This window comes from Loxodonta africana, chromosome 1 (genome assembly GCF_030014295.1).
Source record: "Loxodonta africana isolate mLoxAfr1 chromosome 1, mLoxAfr1.hap2, whole genome shotgun sequence".
NCBI lineage: Eukaryota > Metazoa > Chordata > Mammalia > Proboscidea > Elephantidae > Loxodonta > Loxodonta africana.
Window position 1 is genome coordinate 1,366,355 of NC_087342.1, and position 15,356 is coordinate 1,381,710.

A 15,356-nucleotide genomic window follows, 5' to 3' on the forward strand; every position below is an offset into this window, starting at 1 on the left:
GGACAGTAAGGGCAGGGGTGGCCACTGACAGGTTTGGAAATCGCTGACCACAGGTGCTTCCCTGGGCTCACATCTCAGGCATCCCAGCTACTGAGTCCACACCCTACAACCATGAGTCTCATGGGCACAGGCTCACGGAGCATCTAAACCAACAGAAGCTAGTAGCCTGGCTACCCTTTCCTGACAAATCTCCTGACCTTTTTGACACAGTACAGGTTCAGCCACAGTCTGGCATCTAGCCATGGGATCTTATGAAAATAAGAGACCAAACGTTAGCACGCCCTCCCTCAACCCACAAAACAAGCCCCAGGAGAAGATTACTTACTAGGAGCCTCCTTTTGCCTTCAAAGGACCCCAGCAGGTCAGTCACTGACTTCTTGGGACTCTGAGGGAAATGTTTCATGGTGGGTTTCAAGTAGCCATCCTGCTCGGTTTTATCAGCTTTTTTCTTCTTGCTCTTCTCTTTCTCCTGCTTGCTCTTTTTCTCAGCCTTGTCCTTCTTGGCTTGCTTTTCACTCTTTAGTAGCTTGTCTGGTTTCTCATTCTTCACCTTTTTTTTCTTGTCAGGTTTCTCCAGCTTTTCATGCTTTTTAGACTCTTTTGCTTTTTTAGGGGGAATGTTGCCCACCTGCAGCTCCTCCCGCAGGTGAGAGGCAGTAGGCAGGCTGAGGTCATACTTGGCCTCATACTCATTGCTAAGAAGTTTGTCCTGAGTCTTCTTTTTGGGAGGTTTCCCCTTTGTTGGCTTGAGAGGACCTGGCACTACATTTGGGTCTCGGTGGCCATGTTCCCGCCTGTCTGTGCGGTTGTCCCGGAAACGGCCTGGGCCAACCCTTGTGCTGTGCTCCGAGATGGTGGTGGGAGGGGCAGCTGTGAAGCTCTCAAAGCTGGTGGCCTTGCTGGGCCTCCGGGTGGGCTGTGGCCTCTCCTTGTGTTGCTCCTTCCTGGGGGGAGGATAGAGATTCTCCGAGGCTGAGGGCCCCCTGGCAGTGATCACCTCAGCTGTGGTGGAGGGCCTGTGGGAGCGTGAGGAGACGTGCGTCCAGGTGGTCCAGGGCCTCTGGGTGGTCGGAAAGGCAGTGGTGGTTGTAGGTCTTGCAGCTGCAGTTACCACCCGAGACGTGGCCCGGGTCACCGTTGTGGTTGGAGCCAGAGAAGGGGTAGTGACCCTTGGGGTTGGGGGTGGTGGGGGAGGAGCCACTGTTGTGGTGGCCGGTTTTCTTGTCACCTTCACCCGACTGTCCCTGGTTGGTGGGACCTGTGCCTTCCTCAGGTCTTCTTTCCTCTTCTCACCACCCAGGCTGGGCCTTGCTGCTCCTCCACCACCACCATTCCCCTCCTCCACCATCTGGCCCTCTACACCAGAGGCCTTACATTTTTGGACGAAACCCTTCTGCCGGGTCTTCTCTATCCTGCGGATGGGGCCTTGGTCAATGACCTCGTACATAGCCTCCAGTCTGACTGGATAAGGGTAGCGCTCCTCCACCTGTAGTGTCTTCTTCAACAGCACCATGCTGAACTTCCCCTTCTCCAGCTTCAGGAAGCTCATAAGCTTTGGGATGAGGCTGGGGTCCAGGGGCTGCTCCAGGACCCGGCCTTCACTGGTGATCCTCCGTACCTTGCTCCCTTCCTCGCCTGCCTGATGGAATAGCACGATCTGCTGGATGTGCCTCTCTGCCAGCTCACAATACACGTCGTCCTTCAGAAGGCTCATCATGAGGCGGTAGTAGCCTTCTGAGGCATGAGGGGCTGAGATGACCCACACCCTGTTCTTCCCTGCAAAGCTGGCAAGGATGTTGGGAGAGCTGGACCCAGAGGGGAAGCGCAACATTCTTGACCGAGCCAAGGACCCCTCATCTCGGACCATCTCTCGAGGGGGGGTTCTGGCCGTTGGTCTCCTCTTGGGCCTCACCAGGGCCCCACTGATGCCTGCAGAGGCTGGCAATACAGTTGGGCGAGCTAGTCTCAACACTGGCACACTCCTCCTTCTTTGGAGGGGCTGAAGGCTTGGTTCTTCCAGAGTGGTTCTCTCAACTCCCTGAGACCTCCCTGCGCGCCTCAGAAACCGAGCTGGCCTACTGCCGACCTGGGAAACCAGAGGCAGTTTCCGCCCTCCATGGCTCCCTCTTTTCGTGGTATGGAGGTGGGGTTCTGATCCACATACCAGCCACAAAGCCAACAGCATGATGAAACTGGGTCCCATTCTCCACGTCATGGTGTAATCCACTTTGAGAGGCAGCAGGGTCATAAGACAGAAAGGGGAGAGGGGAAGAAGAGAAAGAAAATCATTTAATTGCAAACAGAGCTGGGTAGTCTCCCGTTCCCTATCTTGGCCAAGGGGAGGGGGAAGGAAGGATCAGAGAAGAAGGGAGGAAGTCAGGGAATGGAAAATAGGATGAGATGCTGTGGCTTTTAAGCCCCCGTGGTTTGTCAGTTCTTAGCAGAGACAGTTACGTTAAGCAGGGAATACAAGTCGGTCCCCCAGGCAGGATGCTTGCACTGAGTTTCAACTGATTCCCTGGACGCTCCAGAGAAAATTGAAACTGAGCCTATTCCTTATGACAACATTCACATTTCAGGGCTTCAAGTCAGCAACAAAGAAACAAACCCAGACAGAAAGGATTATACACTTACATTGTGGCTCATAGAGATGGAATGCAGAGGGGTTAAAAAGAAAGCTGAAGTTGGGTCCCAAGACGGCTTCCTAGATGAAGTGTTTTTCCTCCCAACCCTTTTTTCTCCTCTCCAGGGGTGAGCAGTACAAAGGGGGTTTGCAGTGGCCCCAGCTGTCCAAGTAGCACCAGAGTCCTGTCTTGTTCTCTGAACTGAGAGGATTTTCTGCTTTTCTTCCTTGCTGTCTCTTTTTACCTTCTTGACAAGTAGGCTGAAGCAAAAGGAGCTGTCCTTTTAAATCTTGGCGTCTCCATTTGTCTGTAGCTTCTGCTTGGTCTTGTGCGTCCCTGGGTCTCTCCCACCGACACAGATCAGCCCTTAAAGAGGAGCCCCAGCTATTTCTGAGTGTCTCTCTCTTTAAGTTCCAGGATGCTTCTTATCACCCTTTTCCCCACCGTCTGGCTTAGTTCTTTTGTTTCCGAGCGTAAAAGCCCCGGGATTAATACGTTTTCCAGGCTGAGGGAAAACCCAGGAATGTGATGTTGCAAAAGGACCTTTTTTTCTTTTCCTGCTCTTCTCTCCTCCCTTTCTTTCTCCCACCTTTTTTCTCCTCTTTTCTTTCTCCTTCTTTTTCTTCTTTCTCTTGCCGAGATTCAGTCCCAGAAATGTCAGGACAACCTAAGTTTTGCTCCAAACCAAACTCAAACAACAGCAGCCGCTGGAAATCAAGGAAATTTCACTAAGAATTTAACAGATCAGCAAAACACCCGCCTCCTTCCCATTTCAGCACGTTGAGGGTGGACTTGGCCAGGAGGGGGAGGGCTGGCTGTCCTTTGGGGTGGGGGAAAGTTTTGAAACGCTACACATCATCATAAATCACTTTAGAATAGGATAGCTGAGAACTTAACCCCTCACACACCACGGAGTCAGGCTACTTTCCCTTTCTGTCTGTTCTCACGCTGCTCTTTGGAAAGGAGAATTCTCAGGTTGCTGCAGTTGGTTGCGTGGTTTTCTTAGAGACAGATACTCGTTTCGGGTCATGGTCCTCGGCTGTACGTACATACGTACATAGACAGTATATATACATTTGTAGCTCCACGTGTATATTTTTTATCTCTTTCTCCCTGCTTCACACTTTTAGTTGGAGGTTGGAAAAGCCCGTGGAAAACATGACTGAGTTGTTTTTATTTTATGCTAATTGAGGATCGTATTACTGTGTCCTGGTTCCTAGTTTCTCCTTGGCATGACAGGAAGCTGGTAAAAGGCTAGCAATGCAGGCAATGGCTGCTACTCCCCTGAGACTGTGGTCAGCCCTTACATCAGGGAAAGGGTGTTATAATCTCCAGCCCAGGGACCTGGCTAGAGATGGTAGGCTAACAGCTTCCTTCTAGGGCGTGAGTCTGTGTGTATGTGTGTGTGTGTGTGTGTGTGTGTGAGAGAGAGAGAGAGAGAGAGTGCGAGGGGGTAGTACAACATTTTGCACTCCGGAAGCTTCAGGTGTCTGTGGGGCTTTAGGCAATCCTTAGAAGTAGCCCCCTCAGGTTCCAAAGGAAAGACTGAGGCAGCTTTGGGTTTCTACCGCCAGGGTCAGCCATGAGGGTTCAGCTTTCCTTGGTGAGGGAAGATGCCTCAGATTATACGGATATGTCTTCTTGACTCTCCGAGATATTAACTGTCATGTCCCGTGGTGAATCAGAGCTCTCAGAAGGCTCCTGCAAGCTAGGCCACACTAATGACTACCCTCACTAGATAAATCTCTGTGTCTGATTGCTACCCCTCCATCAGCCCCATCTCTGTCTGGTCGTGTGTGCCTTTCCCTCACATAAGTTCTAAGCACTCAATTGAGAGAGTCCAGTAGGAAATTTAGTACAGCCCTCAGCCCCCTGTCTGAAGACCAAGTGGTCCCAAGAAGAAAGGGCCTCCTGTGGAGCCCTCTCAGAGCTGTGAGCACAAAAGCAAAGGTGGGTTTCCAGCGGAGACTCTGTCACGGGAGTCAGAGAAGACTTCACGCTGTCACAGGATTCACCCTTTAAGTTAATCAAATGCCTTGTCCTAACTTGGATGGTCCTAGATGTTACTTCTTGTCCCCTCATAATGTTCTATGGTGCCCCTCACTGGGTCTCCTCCTTGCCTTCTTTTCTTTTTCTTTTCTCTTCTCCCTACTACTACTAAAAAACAAAACAAAACAGAACCCAATCGGTTGCCATGGAGTCCACGCTCACTCCTGGCTACCCCACGTGTGTCAGAGTAGGATTGTGCTACGTAGGGTATTCAGTGACTGATATTTTGGAAGCAGATCACGAGGATTTTCTTCCAAGGCACCTCTGGGTAGATTCGAACCTCCAACATTCAGTTAGTAGCTAAACTCACTAAACCTTGGCACCACCCAGGGACTCCCTACTAAGAATAGTAAGAAAACAAAACCTGTTGCTATTGAGTCAATTCTGACTCCTAGCAACCCTATAGGACAGAGTAGAACTGCCCCGTAGAGTTTCTAAGGAGCAGCTGGTGAATTCCAACTGCCAACCTTTTGGTTAGCAGCTGTAGCTCTTAACCACTGCACCACCAGGGCTCCTACTATATAATTGCTGTTCGATGAACACCTTCGTGTGAAGTTCTAAACTTGGCACTGTCATATATTCTTTTATTTAACCTCATAATATCCCTAAGGGAGAGGTGGGATTACATTTTACAAACGAACACTCTGAGGCTTGGTGAGGTTAAATAAACTGTGAACATCACATAAATAGAAAGCACCCACTCCCACTGCCGTCAAGTCGATTCCGATTCATAGCGACCGTATAGGACAGAGTAGAACTGCCCCATAGAGTTTCCAAGGAGCGCCTGGCGGATTTGAACTGCCGACCTCTTGGTTATCAGCTGTAGCGCTTAACCACTACCCCACCAGGGTTTCCAAATAGTAAGCAGTAGAGCTAAAATTTGAACTCAGATTTAGAGCTGTCTACAAAGCATTATGTTATCCTGCCTCCCCCTGGCATTTGCTATCTGTATCTGCTCGTTTTTCTCTTCCTTCAATCCCTTTTTGTGTTTTCTCACGTTCACAGAAGAGCCTCATTTATTTGCTAAACTAGAGCACTTAGAATTTTTTGAGTGTTAGGAGCTCAGCTGCTAACCAAAAGGTGGGCAGTTTGAATCCCCCAGCCACTCCTTGGAAACCCTATGGGGCAATTCTACCCTGTCCTACAGGGTCGCTATGAGTCAGAATCAACTTGACGACACCGTTTATTTTTTGTTTTGTTTACTTTCTGGAATACCGATGGGCTCAAACATAATAATGATTGCGAGGATAGTGCAGGACCAAGCAGTGTTTCGTTCTGTTGTACACAGGGTCTCCGTGGGTCGGAACCGACTCCATGGCACCTAACAACAACACTTTCTGGAATAACCGTACAGCTACATTTTTGCTTTCTTGCTTGGCCCTTAAAATCTTTTATCCTTTTTGTTGCATATTCCACGGGTCCCAACTACCTTCCAACGATGCGCAAAACACCGGTCACCTGTGCACTGAAAAAACCGAAATGCAGCTACTCTAGTGACCAGGAGTTGAACCCAAGGGAAGGTCACCCCACCCTGAGCTGTGTGTCTTCCTGGGGACCTCGGGCCTTCTTGCCATCTGTGAGCTTCAGCCACTAGATGGCGCGCTAAATACGTACATGGGGGAACGTCCCAGCTCTCCCCTCCCCCGACACACACGATCAAAGCGGAGCCTCTGTGTTTCTTTAGGATTTTTCAACCTCAATACCTAGACCCTTACCTGGAACCTTAGAAAAGCCCCTTGGGGAAGTCCAGGGGGTGACTCGCCTGGAACAAGTAGGAAGCTGGATAACCTTCAACCTTTTTGTGTACAAACATGACAATTTATGGCATTGCCCTGATTCTCAGTTCCTAGTGATTTAAGAACCCTGTGCTAAGAAGTTCACCATTTAGATCTTTCCATTTTTCCTGCAACCTGACAGAAAAACAATCAGCCAACTAGCTGAGAGAAAGACGGATGGATGGATGGTCAGGTGGATGAATGGAAGGTCAGTCAGAGGAAGGTATGCCAAACCCACTGAGTCCAGTCAGTTCCAACTCACAGCGACCCTGCAGGACGGAGTAGAACTGCCCCATAGGCTTCCAGGCTGTGATCTTTATGGAAGCAGACTGCCACCTCTTTCTCCTGTGGAGTGACTGGTGGGTTTGAACCACCGACCATTCGGTTCACAGCTGAACTGCCCTAACCACTGCACCACCAGGGCTCCTAGAGGAAGGGAAAAGAAATGAAGTTTTAAAATAGCACTTGGAAATGCTAATTTGGGAAACTGCTGATAAGAAACTACTTGCTATTGGTTATTCTGGGGGAGGAAAGGAAAGACTGGGTGCGACAGAGTTGCTTTGCAGAAACTGGGGTGGGAGGAATTGTTAATGAAACATGGAAGGAATGTAAGGGTACATCCAGAAAGGGGTGCACTAATAGTCCCACACTAACCTAAGGCATCGGCAGCTGGGGACCCAGATGCAGAGAAAAAGGCTGTCTGTCCCAGGGAAAGGGGAGGAACCAGGGATTCTGCCTCCCACACTTGGTACTGACACAAAGTAACGTTTGGTGGATGATACTGACCTGAATTTGAAACATTGTTCTTTTCTCTCAATGCATTATTTGCTGGAGAGGAAACCAGGAAAAAGAAAAAGGAAAAAAGAAAAGAAAAAGCAGGCTCTTCATTCAGTGTGGTCTTTGAAGGGAAGGCTGTAGCCATTTTATTACACCTTCCTGGCAGAGACACAACCCAAATCTACACTGAGGATGTCGCTACTTTTTTCCTCTCCATTTGCAGACCTTAATCAAATGTCCTCTTAGACCACTTTTTTATGTCCTTCAGAATAAAAAAGAACTCTTTCTCTGTATTCACAATGTAGGGCAAACTAAGGAAATTAACACCAAGGGCAAAGGGCAAACCCCTCCCTCAGTCCCAATCCCATGAGTATTAAATCCAGATACTGCTTCAGCCCAGGGAGACTCCTTGAAAGGATTAGCCCTCAAAAGTAATAATTCCAAAACTATTCCTGAAATGTCAACAAGGTCACATGTTTAATCCAAAATTGAAGGAAATAGTATACTTTTTTTAAATAAATAAACATAAAAGTTACCTGGCGGTCAAGCCATCAACTAACAGGTCCTTGTCAAGCAGACTAGTGAATTGAAGTCAACCGGACACAGGGTTGGAAGAACAGAAAGGTTTATTCACGGTTTGCAAAGTGGGAGACAGGCAGGGTCTCGTGCCCCAAGGCTGCCAGCTCCCTGAACCGGGGCAGGTTTGCTCCTTTTATAGGGAGTAACATACATATGCGTGAACAGTGATGGGCAGGATTTTCAGTCTTTTGATGGGTGCACAGTCCGCGTAATTTTACCAAATGGGTTTTTGCACACAGCTCTAAAAATACTGTGCACAGCCCTGGAAAAATGGCAATGGCTCCCTACTGCCACCCTAATCCAAAACCCACTGCCGATGAGTCGATTCCAACTCACAGCAACCCTATAGGACAGAGTAGAACTGCCCTGTAAAGTTTCCAAGGAGCATCTGGGAGATTTGAACTGCTGACCTTTTGGTCAGCAGCCATAGCACTTAGACGTTACGATACCAGGGTTTCCACTGCCACCCCAGGAAGGTCATATAGCGGGCAGATTGGGGATCTGTGCGCCCGTGCCTTGGCCTCCCGCCAGGAGAAGACTAGAAGCCCGGGGATTCGACCAATCCTGGTGAAGTGCTGTAAAAGTTGTAACAAAAATGAAGCAAGAGTAGACTTTTCTGAAAAACAACTATTAGTAACCTTTTCATGACTGCCGCTTCAGTGGGATAATGCCCAAAACTCTAGGGAAAACAGTTACTGATTTTTAAAAATTCATTTATTTTAGTTACTTCAGAATTTGTTGGGGGAACATTTAAGGCACTTTTTTTTTCAGGTGGAAATTTGTTTAAGAAAATGTCAAGCCCTGGCGGAGATTAAGGAGCCGTGGGAATGACTTAATGACTCATTTTAAATGTCTAATATACATCAATGATTTAAAGTTCAGATTGTTATAGGTTGTCATTCTATGTGAGGGGGATGAACTTGTGTTCACCAAAAATATGCTTTGTAAATCCTAACTTCTTTGCTTGTGGTTATAATCCCATTTAAGGATGGGTGGTCTTTGTTATGTTAATGAAGTAGGATTAGCATAGGATGTTTTTTGAGTCAATCTCTTTCGACATATAAAAGAGGTTAAACAAGCAAATGAGCTAACAGAGACAAGGGCAGAGTTGCTGAGCCCAGGAACAAAAGCTTGGAAGAGACAAGGACCTTCCTCTAGAGCCAACAGAGAAAGCCTTCCACTAGAGCTGACCCCTGAATTTGTACTTCTAGTCTCCTAAATTGTGAGAGAATAAATTTCTGTTTTTTAAAGCCACTCACTTGTGGTATTTCTGGGAGCCCTGATGCAGTGGTTAAGAGCTTCAGAGAGCTATGGCTGCTAAAAAAAAAAAAAAAAAAGAGGTCAGCAATTCAAATCCACCAGCCACTCCTTGGAAACCCTAGGGGGCCATTCTACTCTGTCTTATAGAGTCACTATGAGTCGGAATCGGCTCAACAGCAACGGGTGTTTTTTCTTTTTGGTAGTATTTCTGTCATAGGAGCACTAGATAACTAAGATATGGGTATATGAATTTGCTGCTTGGGAGGTTAGGCCTGGGCTGGGAAAGGGTGGACAACACCGGATTCAGAGTCTTAATCATTGGCCATTTAATACCTATAAAACATTTATGTCGATTGGGCCTGAAGGGGCGAAATCTGGTCATCCTGCTCTCCATGCCCTGAGGCCTAGCAAAGAAGATTGTAATGGCCCCTTTTGTTTCCCCCTTTCTTCTGTCCTCTCAAATGTTTACCAAGAGTGCAGACTTTGTACCAGACACGATAGAGAACCAGTCTTTTCCCGCTAGAAGCTCACAGCCTGTTGAAGATAAACAAATGATACTCTCTGCAGGGGGCAGTAATGGGTCAGTGGTAGAATACTCACCTTCCACGCAGGAGACCTGGGTTCAATTCCAGGCTGATGCACGTCATACACAGCCACACAGCCACCACCCACTTGTCAGTAGACAATTGCATGTTGCTGTGACTCTAAGCACATTTCAGCAGAGCTTCCAGACTAAGACAGACTAGGAAGGGAGGTCTGGTGACCTACTTCCAAAGGGCTGCCAATGAAAACCCAATGGACCACAATGGTCCAATCTGCAACTGATCATGGAGATGGGCATGAGTTAGGCAACTAATCAGGGCACCAGGTAGCATTTTGTTTCAGTGTGCATGGGGTCACCATGAGTTGGAGGCCAACTCAATGGCAGCTAACAACAACATGGACTTTCTGCAACAGTACTGCCAGTTCTGTCTTCATGTAAAAATTCAGCACTATGGCTGCAGTCAATATACACAAAGTCCATTCCGGTAGGAGACTTTGCCTCTTTGATTCCTGGAGTAGGTTTTACACAGAACGAGACTTCCTCTGGCAACCACTGTGTGACACCTGGAAGTTCTTGCTTGGCTTGTTATGTTGGCTCTAGCGTCCAGCAAAGTCCAAAATACTCTTCCTGGCAGGATGTGGTAGATTGCCTGGCAGTCCTTTCATTCTGATTTTCCCAGTCGCAGTCTTGGCTGTGTCTTTCGCCTCTGCCCTGCTAGGATAGCACTGCCTTTCACTTGGTGTTTTGATTACATCACCCAGGGCATCAGCTCACATCAGTAGTGTTAACCAACAGGATGGCAATTCATTTACTTAACAAAGATTTATTCAATGCCAGACACTCTTCTAGTCACTAAAGGGATAACAGTGAACAGGATTTGGCCCTGCCCTCATGGAGTTTATATTTCAGTAGTGAGAAATGGACAATAAGAATGGAAATAAATAAATACACCTACACCTAGGTAAGTGCTCGTTTTAAAGGAAGGGAATGAAAGATGGTAAAGGAAAGGAGGCCATTGTAGATAGAAGGTCAAGAATACTGGTCCTACCTAAGTGAAGTAAGGAAGCAAGCCACTCAAGCTTTGGGGGAGGAGGAAAATATTCTAGGTAGAGGGAACAACAAGTACAGGGACACTAAAGCAGAGAGTGTGGCTGACAGGTGTGTCCAAGAAGAGCAATACGGAAGAATTTTGACAAGCCGTGATATATAATTTAGTAGCTGAGATGGATGCTACTTGGAGAACAGAGTATGGCAGCAAGAGTGGCAGCAGAGACACCGGTTAGGAAGATACTGTATAAATGAAAGGTGTGCTTGCTTGAACAAGGAGGCTAGTAGCACTGTAGGTGCGGAAAAGTCATCCTGTTTGGTATATATGTTGAAGCTAGAGCTGACAGAAACAGTTTGGGGGTGAGAGAATCAAAGGTTTCCTTTGAAAATCAGGTGGGACACCAAGGTGGAGATACTGAGTAGGCAGTTGGATACATGAGTTTGGACTTCAAGGAGGACTGGGGATGGAGTTATAAATTTGGGAAGCTGTTTAAAGTATGAGGCTGGAAGAATTTCCCCAGGCAGTTGGTATAGGTGGCTATGAAAAGAGGCCCCCAGACTGGAATGCAGTAGATAGAAGCCAAGAAGAGCAGGAGCAGAGGGCACAGAAGAGGGGTGGGAAACAGGCCAGAGCACATGGCATTTTCAGTAGCCCACAGCCTGAGCCACTTTACCTGTCATGCATTGAATTATGTCCCCCCAAAAATGCATGTATCAACATGGCTAGGTCATGATTCCCAGTATTCTGTGGTTGTCCTCCATTTTGTGATTGTAACCTTTTGTTAAAAGAATTAGGGTGGGATTCCAACACCATCCTTACCCCGGTCACCTCCCTGATTCAAGGTAAAGGGAGCTTCCCTGGGGTGTAGCTTGCACCACCTTTTATCTCTCAAAAGATAAAAGGAAAGAGAAGGAAGCACAGAGTGGGGGACTTCATACCACCAAAAAAGCAGCACCAGGAGCAGAGCACGTCCTTTGGACCCTTGGTCCCTGCGCCTAAGAAGCTCCTCGACCAGGGGAAGATTGTGGACAAGGACCGCCCTCCAGAGCCGACAGAGAGAGAAAGCCTTCCCTGGAGCTAACGCCCTGAATTTGGACTTTTAGCCTACTTTACTGTGAGGAAATGAACTTCTCTTTGTTAAAGCCACCCACCTGTGGTATTTCTGTTATAGCAGCACTATATGACTAAGACATTACCTCTTTGGCCTTTTCTCCACATGTCCTCAGTACACGTGCCTGCATTCAACTCACCTGACAGTGTCCAGGTCCTGCGCTGCCTCTTATACTACATCTTCTACAGGGTTTTTGCAGCAGCATAACTTGGGCCACTCTCCTTTTCCTGAAGTCCTCTGCATCCTGTAAAGTCTCATTCACCCCACCTAATGTGCCCCACATGTGTGTTCTTGTTCTTTCAAGTAGATCTTTAGGCTTCTGAGAACATGCAGTTGCCTTCCATTGATGCTGCATTCTTCTTATCACACTGGTATATAGCTAAGGTACAGTCAAATATAGCTTCAAAAAGAAATGGCGAAACCTCAGAAGTCAGTTACCCAACTGTCTTAGTGTCACCGGGCTGCTGTCACAAAGTACCACAACCGGGGTGACTTATAAGAACAAAAATGTATTGTCTCACAGTTCTGGAGGCTGGAAATCTGAGATCAGGGTGTTGGCTGTGTTGGTTCCTTTGAGGCTCTGAGGGAAAATATCTTCCATGGCTCTCTCTTATCTTAGCTTCTGGTAGCTTCAGGCATTCCTTGACTTGGAGTGCCGGTCACAGGACATCCTACCCCTGTCTCTGTAAATGCTACTCCTTTGTAAGGATACCGGTCATACAGGATTCGGACCCACTCTACTCCAGTATGACCTCATGTTAATCTAGCTGGTAGCATCTTCAAAGATCCTATTTCCGAATAAGGTCACATTCCTGAGTACAGGGGTTAAGGCTTCAACATAGCTTTGAGGGACACAATTCAATCCATAGCACCAACAATGACTTATCACTTTAAAGAAGGAAAGAAGAAAAAAGTCTACACTGCTATTGAAACAGAGGGTCTCTTTAGCTCTATTTACTCAAAGTAATAGCAGGAACAGAAGACATTGTACTGTACTCACAGATCATCACAATTAAAACTTATACATGCATTGAATCATGGAATTGTGAAAACTGAGGCAAAACATTTTATAAATTCATTCATTCATGCAAAAGCGGTTAAGGAAACACCTTTTAAGTGCTGGAAATTATTCCAGTGCAGGGAATACAGAAACAGACAAACTTGATCAGGTCTCACCTGTCATGGAACTTATTGGTCTGAGAGACAAATAGACCCAGGCAGGGAATAGCACTTTGGAGAAAAACAATGCAGGAAAAATAGGAATGAAGGGAGGAAGGTGCTATTTAAGGTGGGGTGATCAGACATTATCAAGAGGTATTCTTGTCAAAATAGTTACATTCTGCATATAAATGAATTTTTGGCATAGCTTCTATTTTATGAATTCTTTAACCTTTGAAGTCATTGTTGAGTGTTAGTCATAGTCCAAAGTCTCTTAGAGCCAAATTTAGTGAACGAGGTAGATGATCAAACTGTGTAATTCTAGTTGGGGTCAATAAAGTAATGGAAGCTTTGGTGGCACAGTGGTTAAGAGCTCAGCTGCTAACCAAAAGGTCAGCAGTTCAAAACCACCAGCAGCTCCTTGGAAACTCTGTGGGGCTGTCATGGATGGAATGATGTCTCCAAAAAAATGTGTGCATCAATTTGGTTGGGCCATGATTCCCGGTATTGGGTGGTTTTCCTATGTGTCCTAAATCCTGTCTCTATGATGTTAATGAGGGAGAATGGGCAACAGTTGTGTTAGTGAGGCAGGCCTCAACCTATAGAATTGGACTGTGTCTTGAGGCAATCTCTTGAGATATAAAAGAAAGAAGCAAGCAGAGAGACAGGGGAACATCACACCATCAAGAAAGCAGTGCTGGAAGCAGAGCGCGTCCTTTGGACCTGAGGTTTCTGCACTGAGATGCTCCCAGACCAAGGGAAGACTGATGACAAGGACTTTCCTCCAGAGATGACAGAGAAAGAAAACCTTCTCTTAGAGCTGGCGCCCTGAATCCAGACTTCTAACCTACTGGACTGTGAGAGAATAAACTTCTCTCTGTTAAGGTCATCCACTTGTGGTATTTCTGTTACAGCAGCACTAGATGACTAATACAGTTGCTATGAGTCCAAACCGACTGGACGGCACCTACCAACAACCAACCATAAAGTAGTGAGTGTCCTGCATGGCTCATTAGGTGGCTTTGGAGAAAATCTGAGAAAAGAATTTCAAAACTGCTCTGAATGTCTGGCACAGAATAAGTATTTAATACATGTTTCAATGAATGAATAACTTGAGCGTCACTATCTACCGTCTCTCAAAGTGACTGCTTTGAAGTGAACACTATTAATTTGAATTCTGCTGTTAAAAAAAAAAAAAGGCGCATTAGTTTATAATCACATCTCATAAAGCTCTGTTTAAAAGCTATGTTAAGTTAGAACTTAAATGCTTTTAACCAAAGTCTGTTGCCAAAGTTCCAGAATAAGAATCAAATGCATCGGGGTCTTCAAAGTGAGTTAGGAAGTTCAAAGCAGAATCCATTCCGAATAAGTTAACAGGTAACATTCCAAAATTTTTAAATTATGTTATTTTTGTTTAAAAGTTAAATGTGGAAAATAAAGGCATGTGAACCTTTAAGAAATAATTCATGATGGTAGATTTTGGCAGAAGCCTTGCCGGTAACTATTGAGAAAATTCAGAGGTCAGTACAAATAAATGTAACTGCATCAAAGATAAGAGAAACAGCTTAGACAAGGGGAAAAAAAATTCTGATTGGAGAAGAGTCCCCATATTTGGAGATCTCACTCGTTCGTGGGATGATATTTGTTTGGCCTGCGGGAAGGCGGTACAACATTTGCAGCCAACAGACCAACAGACTGGAATCCTGGGTTCACTCTCGCTAGTTGTGTGAAGTGGGCAAACTCTTCATACCCCTGAACTTTAGTTTCCTTATTTATAAAACTGAGAATGGTTATTTCTAATGTATGAAATGTGCCTACCACAATGCCCGGCACTCAGCCAATGGTGGGAGAAATGGTACCTTTACAAAAGAGTAGTGAGTCATAAACCCAGACTTCCAAACCGAGGCAAAAGGCTGGTGAAACAGCACGGGTGAGAGCTGTAGGGTTATACAGAGGTGGGCTAAAATCACCCATGAATTCAAGGATGAGATCTGGAGAGTCGGCTGAGGAAAAGCTTGCTTCCTCAACTGAGCAGAGAGCTTCAGAGAGAGGATTCTGGGCTAGAAGTGAGCTGGGAAATGGGCAGTGATCCCAGAGGTAACAATGAACACCTGAGGGTGCTGTGAAGTCGAGTCAAGCTGGAATGAGTAGAGACTGTATGCCTGCAACGTAATGCCTGAATGGAGCTTGGTCCCCTGAGATTTCCTCCTGCTACCGGTGATACAAGAGATGCCCTAGGGAGGTCCAAGAGGAGTCCATGGCCTATGGCTATGGCCGTGGTCTCCAGGAGAAAACCACTTGACAGTTAGGATGTGGGCTGCACAGGATTTGCTGGGGTTATGAGACACCCTAGACACACCTCACAGGACACACTGAATGCGGGCTTCACGGTGTAAGAGGAAAGCAGGGCCTCAGAACTGCTGTTTCCAGT

At 46.6% G+C, this 15,356-nt stretch overlaps 1 protein-coding gene across 2 annotated transcripts in view; it reads right to left on the reverse strand.

Moving 5' to 3' along the window:
* The window catches only part of CCDC80 (coiled-coil domain containing 80), a 50,260-nt gene extending 38,248 nt beyond the window's left edge, over positions 1–12,012 (reverse strand). The window contains exons 1-2 of one of the 2 annotated variants that reach the window (XM_064272506.1): positions 11,907–12,012; positions 326–2,226 (exon numbers count right to left, since the gene is read on the reverse strand). In XM_064272506.1, the coding sequence (XP_064128576.1) occupies positions 326–2,215 (1,890 nt within the window). In that variant the 5' untranslated portion in view covers positions 2,216–2,226; positions 11,907–12,012. Of the gene's footprint in view, positions 1–325; positions 2,227–2,634; positions 3,423–11,906 lie in introns of those variants that run through there. The other variant, XM_003412991.3, reaches the window with a different exon arrangement.
* Between the last annotated feature and the right edge of the window lie 3,344 nt (positions 12,013–15,356).